This window comes from Trichomycterus rosablanca, chromosome 5 (genome assembly GCF_030014385.1).
Source record: "Trichomycterus rosablanca isolate fTriRos1 chromosome 5, fTriRos1.hap1, whole genome shotgun sequence".
In the NCBI taxonomy this organism is placed as follows: domain Eukaryota; kingdom Metazoa; phylum Chordata; class Actinopteri; order Siluriformes; family Trichomycteridae; genus Trichomycterus; species Trichomycterus rosablanca.
The window spans coordinates 7445712-7469905 of NC_085992.1; the positions used below are offsets into that span (position 1 = coordinate 7445712).

General features: G+C 42.2%; 1 protein-coding gene across 2 annotated transcripts in view; it reads right to left on the reverse strand.

The window, feature by feature from the left end:
* Positions 1–24194, reverse strand: part of smap1 (small ArfGAP 1) — a 153868-nt gene that overhangs the window by 31381 nt on the left and 98293 nt on the right. For both annotated transcript variants that reach the window (XM_062995594.1, XM_062995593.1), the window contains 2 exons: positions 16864–16942; positions 13952–14079 (listed from right to left, as the gene is read on the reverse strand). In XM_062995594.1, the coding sequence (XP_062851664.1) occupies positions 13952–14079; positions 16864–16942 (207 nt within the window). The remainder of the gene's footprint in view (positions 1–13951; positions 14080–16863; positions 16943–24194) is intronic.

The window sequence follows — 24194 nt, forward strand, 5'->3', positions numbered from 1 at the left end:
GAGAGCAACAATTCTATTTCTCACATCCTCAGAGAGTTCTTTGCCATGAGGTGCCATGTTGAATATCCAGTGGCCAGTATGAGAGAATTGTACCCAAAACACCAAATTTAACAGCCCTGCTCCCCATTTACACCTGGGACCTTGACACATGACACCAGAGAGGGACAACGACACAATTTGGGCACAATTTGGACATGTTCACTGTGGGGTGTACTCACTTATGTTGCCAGCTATTTAGACATTAATGGCTGTGTGTTGAGTTATTTTCAGAAGACAGTAAATCTACACTGCTATACAAGCTGTACACTGACTACTCTAAGTTATATCCAAGTTTCATGTCTATAGTGTTGTCCCATGAAAAGATATAATGAAATATTTGCAGAAATGTGAGGAGTGTACTTACTTTTGTGATACACTGTATACACACACACACACACACACACACACACACACACACACACACACACACACACACACACACATATATATATATATATACACACACGTTCACAGTGGTGACCTGCTCAGAATAAATATGTTCAGAGTAACCTGTTCAAAAAGTTGGTTTGCAATAGTCTACTTGACTATTAAACTGCAAGCATATTAAAGTTAAAATCCTTACTGCTATGGTCACTGGCTAGTTCTGTTGCTATGCTGCATTACTGTGCTAAATAGCTATTCATACAGCTTCCTCTCCCAGTGGCCTCCAACAGTAATTCAACAAGCTGTGTCAGCACTGCTGAGTGCTGACTTGTGTTGTTGGTGTCCATAAAATACATTTAAGTCAGCCACTAATGCTAAATGATGGCGTACGGTTTGATGTTAGAAGTCTCTTAGGCTCCAGGATAGGATTTAGTCGCCATGAGATGAGACTCAACTCTTTAATGGTCTGCTTTATTAGGTTGAGCTCACTGTGAGTAAAAATAAGCTGTATTTAAATAATCTTGTTTGGGTCCTATCGACCCCTTGGTGGATGTGTGTTAAACTCAAAAATATTGGTAGATGGTTTTAAGAAAACAGACTTTTTTATAACCTATATGTCAACTTGAAGCTAGCGGCTGAAAAATCATCCATCCAGTGGCAACACCGAATTTTGAACCAATGAGTTCAGAATCTCGGCCCTGGTGTGCTAGCGGAATATACCACTGCACCACCCAATCAGGGTCCTTACACAGCATATGAAGGTCCCACCCACACATAGTCCGGTCGTCCCGCCCTAGCAGATATGGTGGACAATTAGTATCTGCTGCAGGCACTGGCAATTATGCCCGCCAGATGGCGCCCAGTCGACCAGTGGCAATGCCGAGTTTCAAACCGAGGAGTTCAGAATCTCGGCCCTGGTGTGCTAGCTAAATATCCCGTTGCGCTACCCAATCAGGGTCCTTACACAGCGTATGAAGATCCCACCCACACACAGTCCGGTCGTCCCGCCCTAGCAGAAACAGTGGCCAATTAGTATCTGCTGCAGGCACTGGCAATTATGCCCGCCAGATGGCGCCCAGCCCACTGGTGGTAACGCCAAGTTTCGAACCGAGGAGTTCAGAATCTCGGTGCTGGTGTGCTAGCGGAATATCCCACTGCGCCACCCAATCAGGGTCGGAGTATGAAGATTCCACCCACTGCCCTAGCAGATATGGTGGCCAATTAGTATCTGCTGCAGACACTGGCAATTATGCCCGCCAGATGGCACCCAGCCGACCGGTGGCAATGCCAAGTTTCGAACCGAGGAGTTCAGAATCTCGGCGCTGGTGTGCTAGCGGAATATCCCGCTGCGCCATCTGGGTGCCCATGTACCAACTTTTTAATGCCAGTAGCAAAAATTTTATTGGTTAAGCGTGTAGCCACTAATGCATCTAAACTAAATCTTCTTCCCTTTAAAGCTTCTTTAAACGTCCAAAAAGGTGAATATGAGATGAAGCTCATTCCAGACTATAAGCGTCTCTCAGTCTCTCAGACACGACCAATTACTACTCCTACCACCCTCACTGTTTCCAACCAAAATATAAAAGTGCTGAAACTTTTTGAAGATCCCTTCGTAATTGTTTGTTGTTGGTATAGTTCCAAGAAACTAAGAAATGCAAAGAAATCATTTTTTAAACATTATTTTCTTGGTGAGACTATTAAATGGTTAACTGGAATTATAAGAATAAACGATTAACTACATAAATCAGTTGTGTGCTGCCTCGGTTAGAGAGCCAATAACGCCGGGAGAAGGATGGCTCGCTACTCGGTGTTATTCTGGCGTAAACGGAACGGCGCTGTTACACTTTGGAAAGGAAACTGCAGCGTGTACGCGAGTGTACTGGTATCCTCACATGAATGTGAGAACGTGGATCTCCTGGGACTGCCGAGCGAAACGGGAGCAGGAGGCAAATGAGATGTGAAAGGAGGCGAACCTGACTAGAATTAGCATGCAGAGGCTACAACCACACTGAGGGAATGGAAAGCGGGCACCCTGGTGGTCTCTTATCAAGGCTTGAGATGTAGAGAATGGACGCCCCTCCCCCGATCTCTCACTGCGTCTGAGGTTGGAGAAGCTCCCAGAAAAGCGAGCTGCGATTCACGGCTCGAGTCGACCAATCACAGTCGTCCTGCACGTTCGACAGTTTCACCGTGTAACTGCTTGGCCTGAAGACACAGCGAGGCTCAGTGAAGGGGCTGGATGGGGGTGCGGTGGGAAGGGGAGGGTGGTTCACGTCTCCTCTTTGAGGTCTCTGAATCTACCCAAGTTGGGGATAAGACAAATCCTTAGTCGTGCAATTATATTCACGTTGTTGCAAGTCGCATCTCTAAGGATATGCAAAGTGGCGAATCTGTTATAACAGGCCGTGTGAAGTTGCGCTACCATTGTATCCTTCATACGCCTTTTAAGGAAGTGAAAAGCAAGGTGAGAAAGAACATCTGACACGTTCTGTAGGCAGGTGCCTGTTGCAGCTCAGCATGCTGCTAAATAACAAAGAGTGAGAGAACGCTGGTTCAACTCAAAGCTTGGTGTAGGCAGAGAATTAGCATGCTGTAATATATATAAAGACGAGAGGAGGAGAGCTTTGACTAACACACGCCCCCTCCGACACGTGTGCAGTAGCCGACAGCATCCTTTCACCTGTACAAGGTGGGTTCATATGTGAATCAGCTTTGTGTATAAAGAGACACACCCTGATCCTCATTATCCCTCGTCTCTGTGCAGGTGCCATCAATCAGCCAGAAGAGGTCGTAATTGCATCAGTTATGAGGAATCCTCTCAGACACCCTCCCAGAACAACAAACCAATTAATGTTCATGTAGGTGCCCAGAGTAACGGTAGCAGAGATGAGATTCAACACGACAAATTGGAGATGTTAGCTCGGGTGTGGTAGTGTGTTTCACCCCCCCCCCCCCCCTTTTCCTTCCAATCTAGTCGTATCGAATGACCCAATTGCATTACGCTTCCTTTCTACTGATGTTGACCTCCACTCTGACTGGGGAGAGTAACACACATCCCCTCCAACACATGTTCAGTAGCCGACTGCATCCTTTTACCTGTACAAGGTGGGTTCATATGTGAATCAGCTTTGTGTATTGAGAGGCACACCCTGATCCTCATTATCCCTCGTCTCTGTGCAGATGCCATCAATCAGCCAGAAGAGGTCGTAATTGCATCAGTTATGAGGAATCCTCTCAGACACCCTCCCAGAACAACAAGCCAATTGTTCTCTATAGCGTCTAACCAGAAGTGCAATGAGCAGCAAGTGCAGGTTGTACAGTATCTACGGTATCCATTATTTACAGGATACGAGCAGTGGTATGGACAAGATATACAGGTGAATATATTATTGTACTATGTATTGGAGCAGTAATCAGAAGGTTGTCGATTCAAGCCCCAATACTGCCAAGTTGCCACTGAAGAAGAATGCCTTTATTTGTAATTTATACAAATAAACACATTCTGTTGGACTCTTGAGCAAGACCCTTAACCCTTAATCGCTAGCATGGCATTCAGTCATAACTGTAAGTCACTTTGATAAAAGTGTCTTCTAGGAGCCTTAAATGTAAATCTGCGCTCTGGTTAGGTGTCACGTTCAAGACATAACATAACATCTACATCATACATAACATCATAACATAACAATGGGCAGCTGTAGCCTAGTGGTTAAGGTACTAGACCAGTAATCAGAAGGTTGCTGGTTCAAGCCCCACCACTGCCAGGTTGTCACTGTTGGGCCCTCAACTGCTTAGATTGTATACTGTCACAACTGTAAGTCGCTTTGGATAAAAGTGTCTGCTAAATGTAAATGTTAATAATATCTCAAATTTCTCGAATTTCCCCCATGGGGATCAATAAAGGAATCTTATCTTATCTCATTGTCTGGGGTAATTAAATGTACCAGAAGTCTATCACCAAGAGGAAAAAAGAGGAACCCTATGAGCTGCCATGTCCCAACCATCAGTGAACTAGATAACATTGCAGTACATTCAACTGATTCTCCATCAAAAACAGAATTATGATTTTGACAGTTTGAAAGTCTGGCAAGTAGTACATTATTCGAAACTCATTCAGTTCGAAGGTGGCAGCAGCAGCACTATATATCAAGACTATGCTTGCTACCCAAAGTGTGATTCTGACAAGGTTCATAACACGACTAGAAAGTTGTCAATCTAAATCTTAGTGCCCTAGTTAGGTGTCACGTCCAAGACATAATCAACACTAAATGCACCAGAAGTCTATCACCAAGCAGGGGAGAGGAAAAATAGTGGAACCCTATGAGCCATCAGTGAACCTACTAGATAACATTGCCGTACATTAAACTGATTCTCCATCAAGAACAGAATTATGATTTTGAAAGTTGTTTGGCAAGTACAGGTAGTACGTTATTCCAATCTCATTCAGCATGAAGGTGGCAGCAGCAACACTATATATCAAGACTATGCCTGCTACCCAAACCTCCTCTGCAATCTCCTCTCTATATGCAGAAGATGGACAAAATAATGGAAACCCCTTATTCCACAGTGCTGCCGGTCCTGTTCGCTGTCTCATGTTGCTCAGGAACATCAACTGTACCGCAGTAATCCAGATGAGTGGCTAGAAGCCAGTTTCACTGACCGCACACATGCACTAATGTTTTGAAATATTCGGACCGTGTTGGAGATTTGCAGGTCACACCTTGATGCATCACATGCTGTAAATGGCCCACCAGCCTCAAGTACAGTCAAGTGTACAGTTCTTGGAATTATTTTAGTCTGGCACTCTGTATCAGTGATGGATAAATCATGTGATCAGTGATAGATAAATCATGTGATCAGTGATGGATAAATCATGTGATCAGTGGTGGATAAATCATGTGCTGTGAGAGCCCGATCTGATCGATGTAACGTGCTCTCCTACGACCACAGAAAGATCGTCCGAGTCCTGTCAGTAATACAGAAACTGAGTTTTCCTAATGGATGAGTGAACGCATTACACAATACACAGCACCCTCTGAACAGCACCATGACCAGACAGGGGAGTGTGTTCAGTGATACACTGCTGTCTCTGTCCTGCTCAACAGACAGGCTGAGAAAGTCTTTTGTACCCCAGGCAGTCAGACTGTTTAACACCACACAACGACGGGGTCATTAAATTGGACTTTGACTTTAACTCATGCACACCGACACTCATACCATCATGTCAAACCTACATATAATTCTGTGATAATTCTTTGACATTTTTATCTCTTATATTTATAATTACATGTACTGTATATGTTGGTTATAATTCGTACTACTGCTTCTACTACATTTATTCAATCATACCTATATATATCTTGATTATCATAATGTGTATGGGTAATACATATATTTGTATATATTGTTATTAAGAATATATAGACTACTGCTGATATTTTAAGTTGTATTCCAAGTCAATGTATCAAACACACAATTGTACATATTTTGCATTTTCTTGTATTTTGTATACATGCATATTGTACATTTGTATTTGTTCTTTTTTTCTTTTGTTCAGCCACTGGAGACCAATAATTTCCTTCGGGATAAATGAAGTATCCATCCATCCATCCATCCATCTATCTATCCACCCACCCATCCACCCACCCACCCATCCACCCAACTACCAATCTATCCATCCATCCAGCCAGCCATCTACCAATCTATCTATCCATCCATCCATCCATCCATCCATCCATCCATCCACCCACCCACCCACCCACCAATCTATCCATCCATCCATCCATCCAGCCATCTACCAATCTATCCATCCATCCATCCAGCCATCTACCCACCCACCCACCAATCTATCCATCCATCCATCTATCTATCCACCCAACTACCAATCTATCCATCCATCCATCCATCCATCCATCCATCCATCCATCCATCCATCCATCCATCCATCCATCCATCCATCCATCCATCCATCCATCTATCTATCTATCTATCTATCTATCTATCTATCTATCTATCTATCCATCCATCTATCCATCCATCCACCCATCTACCCATCTATCTATCTATCTATCTATCTATCTATCTATCTATCTATCTATCTATCTATCTATCTATCTATCTATCTATCTATCTATCTATCTATCCATCCATCCATCTATCCATCCATCCATCTATCCATCCATCCACCCACCCATCCAGCCATCTACCAATCTATCCATCCATCCATCCATCCATCTACCAATCTATCTATCCATCCATCCATCCATCCATCCATCCATCCATCCATCCATCCATCCATCCATCCATCCATCCATCCATCCATCCATCCATCTATCTATCTATCTATCTATCTATCTATCTATCTATCTATCTATCTATCTATCCAGCCATCCATCAAGCCATCTACCAATCTATCCATTCATCCATCTATCTATCTATCCATCCATCCATCCATCCATCTACCCAGCTATCTATGCATATATCTGTCTGTCTATCTATCTGTCTGTCCGTCCGTCCACCCATCCATCCATCTATCTACCCATCTATCTATGCATCTATCCGTCCGTCCATCCATCCATCCATCTACCCATCTATCTATGCATATATCTATCTGTCTATCCATCCATCCATCCATCCATCCATCCATCCATCCATCCATCAAACGCTAAGGTCCAGCACAGGAAGAAAAAAAAAGTCAATTACTCCAGCTAATAAGCCACAGACGCTCCTACAGATGCTCCTCTTTCTAAATTTCTTCATAAAAACATGGATCTAGACCCTACAGACTTCGATTCTGTCACAGTTTTAGGTCACTCGCTTTCTTTCCTAAGTGTAAGCAGAAAATGTAGATGGGGTCCTGTGGTGCACCAGCGCACCCAGATCAAAGAAGGATTGCACTTCATGCTAGAATCCCCTCGTGTCCAGGCCAAGCGTAAGCAGACCCGCTGTCGGGAGATGCACTCCGTTTAGTCAGGGACGTACAGAACTGCCTATATGCTCTAAAGAGCTTGGCCCCACTCCAAAGCAGCAAGTCTGATGCATGACCAAGAGCAAAAAAGGGGGAAAAAAGATCCTCTCCCTCCTCCATTACTCCAGCATCACTTTAGCTTATCATTCTTGTCTCTCCTCCCCCACCTCCTCACTCCTCTGAATTGCTAGGCTCAATGCTAATTCTTTTACATTAGCCCCAGAGCATCCTAAGTTCTAGAAAACCTTACAAATCAATCCTGTCAGCTATAGCCAGAAAGGTAAATGTAATAATACTGGTCAGAAGAGATTAACACAACCAGATCTGACCTTTTCCTAGAGCTTCTTATACAATGACTTCAGGACAAAGCAAAAAAAAATGGTGGTTGAGCAGTGGGCATTAAAAAGATAGAAACCGGTCCTATTCTCTTTGAGCTGAATTGTGCTGTTCTGTGTGTTCACTGCTGGAGAAACCAAGCGGAAAAAATAAAGCTCCACAGAAATCAGCGAGCGACCTTCAGCAATGTCAGAGAGCAGAAAATCAACACCGGTGTTTGTGTACACCTTGGTTACTTCTGAACGTCTCTATGGGGGTTGCTTGCATTCGCAAAAGCCATAATTGACTGATAATAAACGCACCACACTGAGTGAGCCAGAGTTCGGCAGACTATTTAATTTGTGCCAGGGAACATGGTGTAAAATATTTACACTAATGAGCAGGTTCAAAACCTAGTACATGTCTTATACAAATTATTGGGTTGGCACAAGCAAACAAAACACTGAGATGTTATTGGGTCATACCACTACTGCAGATTTAGTTGGATAAATTTTTATTAGGGCTGTCGAAGTTAACGCGATAATAACGCATTAACGCAATCTCAATTTAACGCGATTAAAAAAATTTGTACCGTTAACGCAAATTCTACTTGGCCCTGCGAGTCATCCGTAGTTCATGTTGAGACTTGACCGTGCACCAACGTTTTAACGTCGGACTTGCCACCGTTTGTTTCATTTGCGGTTTGTTAACATAATGTAACCGAGCGTGTAGTGATGCACTTGCTTAATAAAGAAATAAATACACGGTATATTCACAAGTTGTCGGGAGCAGAATACTTTATTACTTCCTCTGTTACCGAATAGCAAACAGCTAGAGTCATACTGTTAGCCAAGCATGCTATTCCATGCACTATGGAAGCCCCAAAGGGTCAAAACACACTCACAATGTTTGCTGATGGAGAAATTTTAACCTACAATCTGACATTTATACGAAGTCAAGGGTCTCTTGAGTGAATAAAACTCCCTTACAGTTTTCTCTTGTCCCAGCAGTTTTTAACATAAGTACATTTAGCATAAAATGTGTTCACCATTTTAATTGTAACATTTCACTTAAAAATCCTTGTTTTCTATAACATTTACACAGATTTTAAAAAAATGCGATTAAATGCGATTAATCGCGATTAACTATATGAAATTCTGAGATTAATCGCGATTAAAAAATTTAATCGTTTGACAGCCCTAATTTTTATAGTTTGGCCAAATCTCAGGTGAATTAAGCATGGTGAAATTTTCTGTATTTTGTGGGTAAAACTAGGGTTGGCTGTACTGCCGTGTGAAACCTACTGTCTCATCAATCAAAATCATGAACATTTAAAATAATATATTCCATATAAAATAACCCATCAAAAAATGACCTAATGAGCAGAACTGCACATAACACATGTGTAAGCACAGAGTGATAAAATATTTACATAGCCTCTTAATTTATTATTAATAATATTTAAGTATTATTTATACCCACTGGCCTGATGATGAGTTATCTGTCTATGCTGAGCTTTAGACAAATACACAGAACTTGAAGGATCATGGTCATAGAGATTTGTGGTGATCAGAGATGTTGGGTTGCTGCTGTTCTGCCTGTCACATACAATCACTCAGGTTTAAACCTGCTTTTACTCTGTTCTTCAATGGTCAGGACTCTCCCAGGACCACTACAGAGCGGGTTTTATTTGGCTGGTGGATCATTCTCAGCACTGCAGTGACACTGACATGGTGGTGGTGTTAGTGTGTGTTGTGCTGGTAAAAGTAGGATCAGACACAGCAGCGCTGCTGGAGGTTTTAAATACCGTGTCCACTCACTGTCCACTCTATTAGACACTCCTACCTAGTTGGTCCATCTTGTAGATGTAAAGTCAGACACGATCACTCATCTATTGCTGCTGTTTGAGTTGGTCATCTTCTAGACCTTCATCAGTGGTCACAGGACGCTGCCCACGAGGCGCTGTTGGCTGGATGTTTTTGGTTGGTGGACTATTCTCAGTCCAGCAGTGACAGTGAGGTGTTTAAAAACTCCAGCAGCATTGCTGTGTCTTATCCACTCATACCAGTACAACACACACTAACACACCACCACCATGTCAGTGTCACTACACACCACCACCATGTCAGTATTACTGCAGTGCTGAGAATGATCCACCACCTAAATAATACAGTCCCTGACAGAAGTTCTGTCGCTTATCCATGTTGTGGAAACAAAAGCTTATAACCTGACTTTAAATTCATCCAATGGTTTTAGAAATGACTCATATGAAAGCTGAAACCCTCCCAAATGAGGTTTAATTTACGAAAATAAATTTGCTTCACTGCAGAAATATTGATCATTTAATGAACACAGAAAGGTCAGATTTTGGCAAGACAAAAGTTTTGTCGCCCACAGAAAGTAATGTGAAAATCAAACAAATAATTTACTTCAAATACAAAGATATGTTTCATAACATTGGTGAATGAAGTTGTGGTGCTATTAGAGCCATATTTAATATTTTGGGTGACTTCCATGAGCTTTAAGGACTGCATCCATGCGGTTCGACAATGATTCATACAATTTATTGATGAAGTCATCAGGAATAGCAAAGAATGCAGTCTTACATGCCTCCCAGAGTTCATCAAGATTCTTTGGTTTTGTCTTCCAAGCTTCCTCTTTCATCCTACCCCAAACATGCTCAATGATGTTCATGTCTGGTGACTGGGCTGGCCAGTCCTGGAGCACCTTGATCTTTTTCGCCTTGAGGAACTTTGATGTAGAGATGGATGTATGAGATGGAGCACCATCCTGCTGCAAAATTTGACCCCTTTTATGATTGGGAATGTAAGAGGTAGCTAATACTTCTTGATATTTTAGGCTATTGATATTGCCTTCCACCTTGCAAATGTTTCGCACACCCCCATACTGAATGTAACCCCAGACCATGATCTTTCCACCACCAAACTTTCTGGGTGAATCTTGGATCCATACTGGCTCCAGTAGGTCTCCTGCAGTATTTGCGGCGGCTGTGGTGTAATTCAACTGAAGATTCATCTGAGAAATCCACCTTCTGCCACTTTTCCAGCGTCCATCCGTTTAGCAGGCTGTGGGCCTTGGCAAATGCCACACGTTTTTTTAATTGCCTTTTGTTTAGTGCTGGCTTTTGGGCACTGATTCGACCATGGAGGCCATTTCGAGACAGAATCCTACAAACTGTTCTAGTTGACACAGGGACTTGAGGTGACCAGGCCTGGTGGAGCTCTGCTGCAGTGGAAGAGGGGCTGGCTTTGGATTTTCTAACCAACAAACGTTCCTCCTTAGCAGTTGTCTTGTCAAAAACATCTCCAGTCTCTTCAAATCTTTTTTTAATTCTTTGTACTTGACGCTGAGACACATTAAAGGTGCCAGCCACCTCTGCAGTGGATCTGGTCTTCAGCCTCTTGATAATCAAGGCTTTGGTCGCAGGGTGGATTTTTGGCATGTTGTCAGAGGTGAAGTTGCAGTTCAAGTGAAGGTCTGGGGTGCTGGGGTTCTTTTTATACACACCCACTAATTAACCGATCAATTAGTGAGCACAGGTGAGGCTGTAAACTAGGATTGGGTGCATTATATGACAAGGCGACAAAACTTTTGTCTTGCCAAAATCTGACCTTTCTGTGTTCATTAAATGATCAATATTTCTGAGCAAATTTATTTTCGTAAATTAAACCTCATTTGGGAGGGTTTCAGCTTTCATATGAGTCATTTCTAAAACCAATGGATGAATTTAAAGTCAGGTTATAAGCTTTTGTTTCCACAACATGGATAAGCGACAGAACTTCTGTCAGGGACTGTACCTGCCCTGTAGTGGTCCTGTGGGGGTCCTGACCATTGAAGAACAGCATGAAAGTGGGCTAACAAAGTATGTAGAGAAACAGATGGTCTACAGTCAGTAATTATAGAACTACAAAGTGCTTCTATATGGTAAGTGGAGCTGATAACATGGACAGAGTGTGTAGAAACAAGGAGGTGGTTTTAATGTTATGGCTGACTGGTGTATACCTACTGGCCAACAATGCTGTTCCTGCTGAACTGCTGTACGTAATGAGAATATGCACTCAATGCCAAGAACTCACTATTAGACCTCATTCTACCACATGCTGAACTGATGGTTAAAGACGTTATTATGTTTTTATTTCACCTATCTAATACCTGTTTATTTAATCTAATTCTAATTCATTCAAATTATTCTCTAGGCCACCCAAGGAGGATGAAGGTCCCTGATTCGAAGGTCCCTGATACATGGTTTACATTGTCGCTGTTACGAACTGCTAGCTTGTTAGGGTTTTTTTTTTTAACATTGAGACAATGTCCATTGCAAAAAGCACTATAAAAATAAATTTGACTTGAATAATAATAAGCTGTACTACTCATGCATTACTATCCAGCAGTGAGTTTATTTTTATGATACAACTAAGCAACTATGGGAGTTTGTTTTTATACATTTGCCAGGTACTTGTAATGCTCAATATTGCTTAAATCAGGTAATTAAAGAAAGCAAGAAAAGCTCTTCACTTCATCTGGGTGTTATATGGATTTTTACTTTGGCATATGGAATTTTCCATATTGTTGTTGCGCCATAGGGTGCACCTGGTTCTGTAAATTCTCATATTTGTGATTCTTTTACAACCATGCGGCGCAACCACGAAACCAAATCATTTTAGATACTGTTTCTGAATAGGTAACCATTCATAGAAATCATTATCATGTACGGCGTCATGTCAACTCAAGGCCAATTCAAATTCTGTTGAATTAAATGCCAACAGTTCTTCATAATTGGAACCAAAGCCGTAGCCATGAATTAAATATTAGGTTAAACCAAATCTTCTTTGGGGGGTTTGGGGTTCCTGTTGTTCTAAAAAAATTCCTGCCATATTAACAATTCATGGGATCCTAACATTATGCAAAGCTAGTGAGGGGACTTTGTTTTTATGACAGTATTTTGGGGGGAAATTTTGAGCATATCGTCGCTGTCCGATGAAAAACACGTAGCTCCACTTTTAACGGTTTTCACCTTTTTACATGTGTTGATTGTGGATATAAATCTCTGTCTGTCCATAGCAGCGAAAATCAAAATGACCAATGAAAAGATGAAAAATCACACAATCTCTTTAATGAGTATCTCCATTAGCTGCTAGACCTGTCCATCAACACCGGGTATCGCCTCCTCCTTCCTCTCCGGTACTGTTTGAGAAATGTGTAATGTTTAAAAGTGTAAAAGTCCATTTTACATATGAAACCGACGGACTGACGACCTAATAAAGATATATTTTAATTTCTGTGCTGAATTGTATTTAAATGTCGCCATCTGTGGTTTGTTTGCTCCGTTACTGTCAGGAAAAAAAGTCTTTTCTTTTTCCTGAAAAGTTAAGGTTTTGGAGATATGTGTTTTTCATCGGACAGCGACGATATCTGAAATTTCGGGGGACGTGTTTCCCCTCCCAAATATAAATTGTGATTATGACCTTAATTTGAACTGTATAATGGGTGCCCAAAGACCAACATTAGCCCAATTAAAAAACAATCAAATTCAAATCAATATTCTCTGGTGTTTTAACACCAGCGTGACCCAAATTTTAAAATACAAGTAATACAAAAAATGAGTCTTACTGCTCAAGAGGTGCTTAATTTTTAGCTATAAGCTCTGCATTTTACGTATTTTAGATGGTTTAAGCTTCATCCAATACACCGACTAGACATAACATTATGACCACTGACAGGTGAAGAGAATAACACTGAGGATAAAATGTTCACTTGCTGCCTAATATATCCCACCCACTAACAGGTGCCGTGATGAAGAGATGATCAAAGTTGATGTGTTAGCATCCCCAAAACTGCAGCTCTTGTGGGGTGTTCCCGGTCTGCAGTGGTCAGTATCTATCAAAAGTGGTCCAAGAAAGGAACAGTGATAAACCGGCGACAGGGTCATGGGTAGCAAAGGCTCATTGATGCACGTGGGAAGCGAAGGCTGGCCCACAGACGAGCTACTGTAGCTCAAATTGCTGAAGAGGTTAATGCTGGTTCTGATAGCAAGGTGTCAGAATACACAGTGCATCACAGTTTGTTGTGTATGGGGCAGCAAAAGGTGGATCAACACAATATTAGGAAGGTGGTCATAATGTTATGCCTCATTGATGAAAATAAAACAGGACCTTATTTGACAGCTGAGATATATCCACAACCGAAGTGAATTAAAAAACAAAGCAAAACACAAAAGTCTGTGTGTACCTGGTTTGTGTTGGTGCTTGAAGGCAGAGGGTTGGATACCATTGGTCCAAAAATGTCTAACTCATCACTTATGGGAGCTACATTTCCGGATCCAGGCCCACTGACGGCTGTGCTGACTGCAGGAGCATCTAAAAGAAACACAACGTGCAAGTGAGTTTTCTTCTCGTTATTCTTTCTACAGTGATATGAAGAAAAAAGTGCAGGTCCAGACTGTCCATCTTTAAGGTTAGTGGGTTTAAGCTGTCATGGCTTTATACCTCCACACAAGGGTCATTACATGTGGGAACAATTGTGAGAACACTTTGAAGACAATTTCTCACCCTCTATTTTAAACTATTAGACATTTCAGCTTGGTTGATGTCTCTTTCTCTTGCAATGTTTCTATTTCACACGGTCTACACAGCATCATTTTACCAAGACACACACATACACACACACACACACACACACACACACACACACACACACACACACACACACACACACGTAAACATGCCATCTAGTTCTTTTGAAAAATATATACAGTCATGTGAAAAAGTTAGGACACCCCATGAAAACGTTGTCTTTTTGAACATATTTAAACATATAGACAACATTTGAGCTTCAGTAAACGTGAGGCACTTGTACGCTACGAGAATTCAAAATGTTACATCACCAAACACAAACCCTAAATTCACAGCTGTTGCATATTACACAGGAAACAGCAATGTCCACCCCAGCGCCCCCATAGCACCGGCCCTGCATGTTTTACTTTAGTTTTAAACCCTGTTTACATTTAGTTTTGTGCCCTATTATTATGCCGTACAGTTTGTTGTTAAAATAAAAGAAGCTTTAATGAGATTCTGAATTAAATTTTTGAATCGTTAGATTAATCGATAAAATAGTCTATAGATTAATCGATAGAAAAATAGTGGTTAGTGGCAGCCCTATAGATAACACAAACAGGGAGAAGAGGAAAAAAAAAAGAAAAAGAAAAGAGGTAAAGAAAGGACAGTAAATGGAAAAGATGAACGGAATTCAAGAGAGAGAGATTAAAGACAGATGGAAGAGGAGGATAAATAAAGCTTCAGTGCGTCTGCAAAACCCAGCAGTTCAATTAATAAAAATACATAAATATTCAATCAATGTCCTCCAGTATATTCTAATAAAACATGTTTAAATATTGAACTTGATTACTTTATAAAATTTTACATTTCTTCAAAACGAGCCAGATCATCACGGATCTCACTGCGTGGCATCAGAACTAAAATATAGTTAATGAAGCAGCCCTAATGTTGTCAGGCTTATGAAAAAGTAAGAAAAGCTCACACTGCCCCTCTCACTTCTGCCTTTTCTGCTAGTTATTGACTACATCTTAAAAAGCAGGAAATCGAATCACATTTAATGCCTGCGCCAGTGGTTGAGAAAAACACCTGCTAGCCGCCGAGGCTGGAGGGACGTTCGAACGCACTTAGCATTCCCATTCGTTTTCAGTCCGAGTCTGAGCCAGGGAGCAAAACAACCCCGCACTTCCCGAACAAAATCTTTCTTAATAATCTTTTTAAAGCTTTGCTTTGCCTTCAAGCTGACAAAATGTGTGACATCTTTCTTAGAAGAACAAACAAACACGCTCGGGGGTCACGGGGGATTTCGTTTATATTAGTAGAGCGAGCAGAGAGCCACGGGGGTGAAAGGTAGCGGTGATATAAATGTTCACTGTGTTTATAGCATGCTGAGCCGCTTCTATCTACTAAGGGAGAAACAAAAACCTGAAAAAATTGTACCGACACGATTCCATCATCACACTGTTGAGTTTCAGCAGGCGCTTCCACAGCCCCCGGAACGTCATAAATTCTCCCCACCTCAACAAACACACGACTAATTAATCTTTCCATCTTTTCTTCCTTCACCCTCTTTTATTGTGTTCCTGTTACTGCACCCCATCCGCCGAACACAAAGCAACAACACGGGAGAGAGAGGCGGATATAAAAAACACAAGAGGCTACTGGAAATGGCTCTAGGGCTCTGAAGAGTTTCATTTTCCAGAAATAACTGAAAATAACAGAATCATCTGTTGGCTTTGGTCTTTGCAGAGGTTTGTGCTGCCTCTCCAATCAATGCAATGATGGTTTGGTGCAATGATGACTAGCCTGTCTGTATCGAGTGCTGGTGCTTTTCCACTGGAAACCTTTTTAAAAGTACTGAAACCCAAAAGAATCGTTGGTTTGGGTTCAACAAGCAAAAACCAGTTTTACTTCAAAGCAAAAGGTTGACAGACAATCACCTTACAAGCCATCATCAGAGGCAATGTGACTTCTTTTATTGCCATCCTTAACACATACACTGATCAGCCAAAACATTAAAACACTCACTGTGTTTGTACACTCACTGTCCATTTTATCAGCTCCACTTACCATATAGAAGCACTTTGTAGTTCTACAATTACTGACTGTAGTCCATCTGTTTCTCTACAAACCTGCTTTCACCCTGTTCTTCAATGGTCAGGACCACCACAGAGCAGGTATTATTTAGGTGGTGGATCATTCTCAGCACTGCAGTGACAATTACATTGTGGTGGTGTGTTAGTGTGTGTTGTGCTGGTATGAATGGGTCAGACACAGCAGCGCTGCTGGAGTTTTTAAATATCGTGTCCACTCACTGACCATTGAAGAACAGCATGAAAGGGGGCTAACAAAGCAGTAATTGTAGAGTCAGTAATTGTAGAACTACAAAGTGCTTCTATGTGGTAAGTGGAGCTGATAAAATGGACAGTGAGTGTAGAAACAAGGAGGTGGTTTTAATGTTATGGTTGATCGTGTATATATTCAGGTCTTAAAGCGATCAGCACATCCAACCAAGCAAATCCAGAGCAGCGGCAGAGCAGCTTCACATCCAGATGTTAAAGGAAAGAAGATTGATTACTCATGTCTTACCCAGGCCTAGCAGGTCGATGGCAGGCTCGACACTCTTCTTAGGGCTGGATCTGGATTCTATCTGAACCTCCTCCCGCTTCTGTAAAGGACAAAAAAAGGAATAAACGAGTTAGAAAAGTTAACATCAGAAATTTAGAAAAAAATTCAGTACATACAGGTGACAGACAAAAAAGAAACAGTACACATTCCTTTTATTAGGTTCATTACTAATTAACAGCGCCTCATCTATCAAAGCTTGGACAGTTAGTAATTTGGTATTTATACATACATTCTTATACATACATGTATCTCACCTCATCAGACACCTTTGGGATGAACTAGAACAGAGATTGGAAGCCAGGCCATCTTATCCAACATTAGTTTCTGACCTCACAAATGGACAAAAGTATTGGGACTCCTACACATTACACCTACAGAAGCTTTTTATGACATTCCATTAAAAATCTATAGCCTTAAATATGAAGTTGCCCCCCTGTTTGCGGCTATTACAGCTTCCACTCTTCTGGCAAGGCTGTGTGTCTGTGGGGATTTTTGTCCATTCACCCAGAAGAGCATTTGTGAGGTCAGAAACTGATGTTGGACGAGAGGGTCTGGCTCGCAATCTTCGTTCTAGTTCATCCCAAAGGTGTTTGATGGGGTGAGATCAGGGTTTTGTGCGAGCCAGTTATGTTGTTCCATGTTGTGCCTTTATGGATTTTGCTTTTTTAAAGTTGGAAGCATAAATGTTTTGGTACGCACCAAAAACCATTAATATTTTACTTCACTGACTCTAAGGGGTTTAGGCCAACCCCTGGAAAACAACCTCATAGCATTATACCTTCTCCACCAAACTTTACAGTTGGCACAATACAGTCAAGGAGGTAACATTCTTCAGGCATTAACTGAACCCGGAATCATATATCAGACTGCAAAAAATAGAGAAGCATCATTCATCACTCCACAAACATGTTTTCACTGCCTACAAAGCCAAAAATGGACCAACTACCTTAGCAACCTCCAAACCACTAGTCTCGCTGGCCTTGATCCTTCACCCAGAACTCGGGAAGACCAGGATCAAGGCTTTTCTCTGTACTTCATCACCTGTTTACTAAACACTTAAGCTGAGAACTAACATGCACTTACTATCACTAAAAAAAGGGTTTCAACGTATGTATCCTTGGACTGTTGTCTAGTTAAACTACAGTAGGAAAAGTTTATTGTGGAAGCTCTTCTGTAGGTCGCTCTGGATAAGAGCATCTGCTAAATGCTAAAAATGCTTCTTGGCCATAGAACCCACACCATGGCTGCATCCGAAATCACATACTTCCATAATAAACAGTACACGAAAGCAGTACACAAATGCGGGATGTGTGTTCGAAAAACATAGTAACATCACGTGACATTGATAAGCTGGAGGACGAAGTATACTATATTGCCAAAAGTATTCACTCACCCATCCAAATCATTGAATTCAGGTGTTCCAATCACTTCCATGGCCACATGTGTATAAAACCAAGCACCTCGGGATGCAGACTGCTTCTACAAACATTTGTGAAAGAATGGGTCGCTCTCAGGAGCTCAGTGAATTCCAGCGTGGTACCGTGATAGGATGCCACCTGTGCAACAAGTCCAGTCGTGAAATTTCCTCAGAGTCCTGACCTCAACCCGATAGAACCCGATGAATTAGAGCGGAGACTGCGAGCCAGGCCTTCTTGTTCAACACTAGTGTCTGACCTCAGAAATGCCTTTCTGGAAGAATGGTCAAAAAATCCCATAAACACACTCCTAAACCTTGTGGAAAGCCTTCCCAGAAGTGTTGAAGCTGTTATAGCTGCAAAGGGTGGGCCAACATCATATTAAACTCTATGGATTAAGAATGGGAGTCGCTCAAGTTAATATGCGTGTGAAGGCAGACGAGCGAATACTTTTGGCAATGTAGTGTACGTCCAAGGTTGTAGGCATACTGCACACCTGCGTACTGAGTGCGCACTGCCTCAAATTTAGTACATACTGTTTAAGTATGCGATTTCGGATGCAGCCCATGAATCTCTCCATGAATCTGCCATGTGCTTGTTCTGATGTTAATTCCTGACTTTTACGCACTATACGCCTCATTACTGTGACTTTACATGGTCTGAGCTGAACTGACTTGTGACATTGTACTTGTGACGTTGTACTAAATTTAAGATCTCAAAGTGTGCACTGCTCAGCCGGTGAAGCAGTACGCTCTATCAGTACACAAGTGTGCAGTATGCATGCAACCTTGAACGTACTATGTCACCCAGCCTATCAATGTCACGTGATGTTACTACATTTTTCGAACACACCACCCGCTCTTGCATACTGCTTTCGCGTACTGTTTATTATGGAAGTATGTGATTTCGGACGCAGCCATGGTGTGGGTTCTATGACCAAGCAGCTGCATGCAGGCCTTACATCACCATTAACATTTATATTTTTAGAATTTAGCAGACGCTCTTATGCTCTACAGTACCACACTCGAACTCTGTCCGCTCTTTAAAACGAGCCATTTTCCAAAGCACTTTTAGACATCGTTGACGTGTGATTGGATGTAAGAGCTGTGAAACCATAATCCAGGCTGAACTGCTGATCAATAAGATGGCACAGCAAGGATCGAAGTCTGAGAAAAGCTTTAAAAAAGCTTACAGACAAAAAGAAGAGAGTTTTTCTGCCTGCTGAAAGAAAAACACAAAGGAAACTAAAGAAGTAACTTAAAGAGCCTGTGATGTGCTCTGCAAACACAATGGATGATAATACTGCACTGTACCTTTGTCCATAACTTTAGCAAATGTTGATCAATTTTGAAAATTCTTCTACAATCAGCGGCGTTTGTGACGTTGTGTCTGTGCTCATGCAAAAAGGGCATTTTGAAGATTGTTTGTTTATTTATTTATTAGGATTCACACTCTTGGTTACATTCATGACAGGACAGGCATTACTTGTTACACATGGTTCATCAGTTCACAAGTTTAATGTCAAATGTCAGTTTAATATCTCCAATTCACCTCACTTGCATGTTTTTGGACTGTAGGAGGAAACCGGAGCTCCTGGAGGAAACCCATGCAGACATGGGTAGAACATGCAAACTCCACACAAGAATGACCCGGGCCTCTCCACCTGGGGATCGACCCCAGGACCTTCTTGCTGTGAGGCGACAGTGCTCCCCACTGAGCCACCCGAAGATTGTTTGTTTGTTTATTTATTAGGATTTTAACGTCATGTTTTACACTTTGGCTACATTCATAACAGAACAGGTAGTTACTGGTTATGCAAGATTTATCAGTTTAAGGGCGGCACAGTGGCTAAGTGGGTAGCACTGTCTGAGTCACAACAAGAAGGTCCTGGGTTCGATCTCCAGCTGGGGCGGTCCGGGTCCTTTCTGTGTGGAGTTTGCATGTTCTCCCCGTGCCTGCATGGGTTTCCTCCGGGGGCTCCGATTTCCTCCCACAGTCCAAAAACATGCAAGTGAGATGAATTGGAGATACAAAATTGTCCTCCGGGGGCTCCGATTTCCTCCTACAGTCCAAAGACGTGCAAGTGAGGTGAACTGGAGATGCAAAATGGTCCATGACTGTGTTTGACATTAAACTTGTGAACTGATGAATAACGAGTAACTACCGTTCCTGTCATGAATGGAACCAAAGTGTGTAAAACATGACGTTAAAATCCTAATAATTATTGTTAAACACAATTTTGTATCTCCAGTTCACCTCACTTGAATGTCTTTGGACCGTGGGAGGAAAACGGAGCTTCCGGAGGAAACCCACACAGACATGGGGAGAACATGCAAACTCAACCCAAGAAGGGAGTCGAACCCAGGAGCTTCTTGCTGTGAGGTGACAGTGCTACCCTGTTACATCATACATGGTTCCTAAATTAAAGCTTAAATTTAACACTAGCTGTGAATCCATTAATGCATTTATTAATGATGCCCAGTAAATTCTGACACTATTCAGAGAGTGAGTCTTTATTCGAGGAGGGTCAAGCTAAAAAGTCAATAATCACTAAATATGCTGAACCGTCGGTTTTAATCCCTCCGCAGAGCTGAGGCGCCTTCCACCCGGAGACATTTTCTTTTGTGTAAAAAAAAGTCTACTGTGACCTTTCTGGGGTTTTTTTTCTCGTGGAGGAACCCAGACAGAAGTGCAACGAGTGGTACAACTGCCCTTTAGAACCGAGGGAATAACCCTCCTTCAGCGGCGTGATTGAAATGTGTTAGGATGAAATGGTTAGCTTAGCTTGAATTATGTATGAACTCGGCGGCTCGCGTTCCTTTTCGATTTGCGGCGACAAGATAAGACAGTCGCGCGTATGGATCAAACCGCTAATGCTTTCAGATGGCTCATTCGCCTGGAACATCATTTTGTGGTTCAGATAAGGGAAAATCACCGCATCGGGATTGAGAAACACAAACACCTTCATAGGACGCACAAACACCTGAAAGGCCATAAATTACTGGTGCCGCCTATGCGCCGCTTTCTTCTCTGTTCATCAAATCCATCAATCTCGCCGTCCTCCGCGGTCTCCGGGCATCTCGTTCAGGCTCTCGGCTCTGAGGCTGCTGAGTGAACGGCTGTGAAATGAGTCGAACTCCTCTGTGTCTCGTGGGCCTCTCGGATCGAGGCCGTGTCTAATTCATGAACAATTCCCAGTGACGGAGGAGTAATTCCAGTTGGGTCAGATTAATGCCAACCAGCTAAGGCTCGGCTATGAAAACAGGATCCGAGAAATGATGCTCACCACAGTGATGGCACACGTTGCTATTGTTTCCTGTGGAGTGTGGTGCAATTTTGCCACATTGGACTCACATTGGATTTTTGTGCTTGCCGCGATGCTCAACATTCACTTGACTGAACTTTGACCCAATGTGCCGCTGACCTTTTCAAAGCTCCTCCAATGAGACAAACTGTTTGATATGACACGGTAAACGTGACTCAAGCAGTACAAACAATGCTTACAGTGAACAAAGCTTAGCGTAACCTACTGTATTAAAATAACGATCGTGGAATTCAGTTAGTGAAGAGAACTTATGAGCAGTAATAATTAAGAGATGTTTAGTGTTCCTATGTCAGTCTTTTAGTACACGTAACCACGTTAGGCTTTTTTAACGATAAGCGTTCCAGACCAGTGGTGGGCAAACTACGGCCCACTGAGTATTTACAAAATTGTCCTAAAACCGCATTAATTTTACCTTTTTCCTGCAGTACCCTGCGTTTCAACTGATTCCACTGGATGGGGCACGCCAAACACTACAGACCTTTGCTAAAGCGAGTCTCTGGTCTACACACAGGTATTCATTCGTCACATTTGCCATTGCACTGAGCCCTACTACCCCTCTGGAGTCACTTATCACGCCAGCGTGATCTAACCACTTGGCTGGCTTTAAAAACTGAAACTGAATAAGGTAGGGGGGCAATCTTAACTTCTTAGATTTCACATGTAATTTGTATTAGCTCCAAACCCCCACAGCTGTCTGTCAATTTTTAAAACCCACTGTGGCCCTTAAGCCGAAAAGTTTGCCCACTCCTGTTCTAGACTCTCAGAAAAGCTGATTCTCACAATTTCTCAGAACTCGAGCTATAACACAAGTTTAAAAGTGAAACAGTGAGGAAAATACAGCTAAACACAGATACATGTGGATGCATTTAAAGTGGATTTGATGGTTATTTCACACAAGACTCATTTTACTTCCTCATCACCCCCCCCCCCCCCCCCCAACTTTCCCCCATATTTACATTACATTTACATTTTCAGCACCTAGCAGACATTTTATTCAAAGCTTTTTTATACTTACAATTGTGATATAATCTAGACAAATAAGGCTTAATGGCCTTGCTCAAGGGCCCAATAGTGGCAGACTGGCTTAAACCAGATGTGGGGCTCAAACCAATTACTAGTCCACCACTAAACTACCACTGCCCTATTATATGTATCTCTTAACACATACAGTGAAGAGAATGGAAAACGAGGCAAACTTGCTGAGTCTGGTTCCTCTCAAGGTTTCTGCCTGTAATATTAAGGGTCACTTACTCTTGGCTTGTTCAACGAAGGTTTTGGTCTGTTGGTCCTGGATGCTGTAAAGTTGCTTTGAGACAATGTCTACGGTAAAAAGTGCTATACTAATACATCTTAGCATCATCATAAAGTCTTTAATCTGGAAAAAAAGACAAATGTTTTTTCTACCAAAAATATATTAAGCTCCCTCCTTCTCCAAATCCAGTCATTTCCAATTCCAATTTTCAACTCAGCTACCGCTTGCACTACCTATTTTTTGGCCAAGGAAAGGCTTTAGACTACCATGAGCCCCGTCTAACCTGCGCACCATCACCGGCCGCTTCTTATCAACTGCCAAGGTCAGGTTCCCTTATAGAGCCGTAACGTTTATGTTTACCCCGTTTACCCCACTCTGTGCTCCATGTGATTCCCCCAAACAGCTCTGCTTATTTGAGCCGGCAGGCACCTGGACCAGTCCTAGATACTGCCTCATTCGACCTTGTCTTCCTCAAACACGGCAAACTGAGTTCGTGTAGATGCCCGGCCAGGTTGCTGGCTCTGTTAAGAAGAAGAGCAGCTAGTCATCGGGCTGCTTTGTTATAGCACGGTGCAGTAACAAATCCCCTCATCACCACGCCTGCAGTCTGATATACAGATACATCAGCTCGTGCTTGCAGCATGTGTTGTTCTAAGAATCGTTGATTGCATTATGGCAAACAACAACACGCTCGATTACTCCCTTTCCTGCTAAACCTCAGGAAACTGAAAACATCGCCAGGTTTTAATGAAGATCTGGCAACCGCAGTCTTTTGGAAGAACATAAGAACGCTGAACGATAGGGAAATGGGGCAGGGACGTTATCTAATATACTTATCATTCATTACACTTCACCACACAGCTCGTCGGGGATGGGAAGTGGAGCCAGTGTGAGGAGTGTGCAGTATCTCATTATCAGAGGTACTTACTGCACTTGCACTCTACCTTCAGTCTGCTTCTGCTATAATGAGCCCTTAACCTCAGCGCTGAGTGAGTGAGCAGAGCTCGCTGCTTCAGTACCAAGCACGTCCGCACTAGTTAGCTCAAACCAGCCTAAAAAATACAGGAGATATCAGTAAACGTTTGTTTTTTTAATAATCTTAATAACTGAATGATCCTCATCACAGCTGCAGTGGAACTAAAGCTTACCTAACACTAAGCACAGAGCAGGAACACACCCCAGATTGGTCACCAATTGGTTTTATATTTGTCCAGGTTTTATATTTATGTATTAAGATTTTAATGTCATGTTTTACACACTTGGGCAGGGGTGGCCCGTTCCTTAGGGCGATCGGGCGACA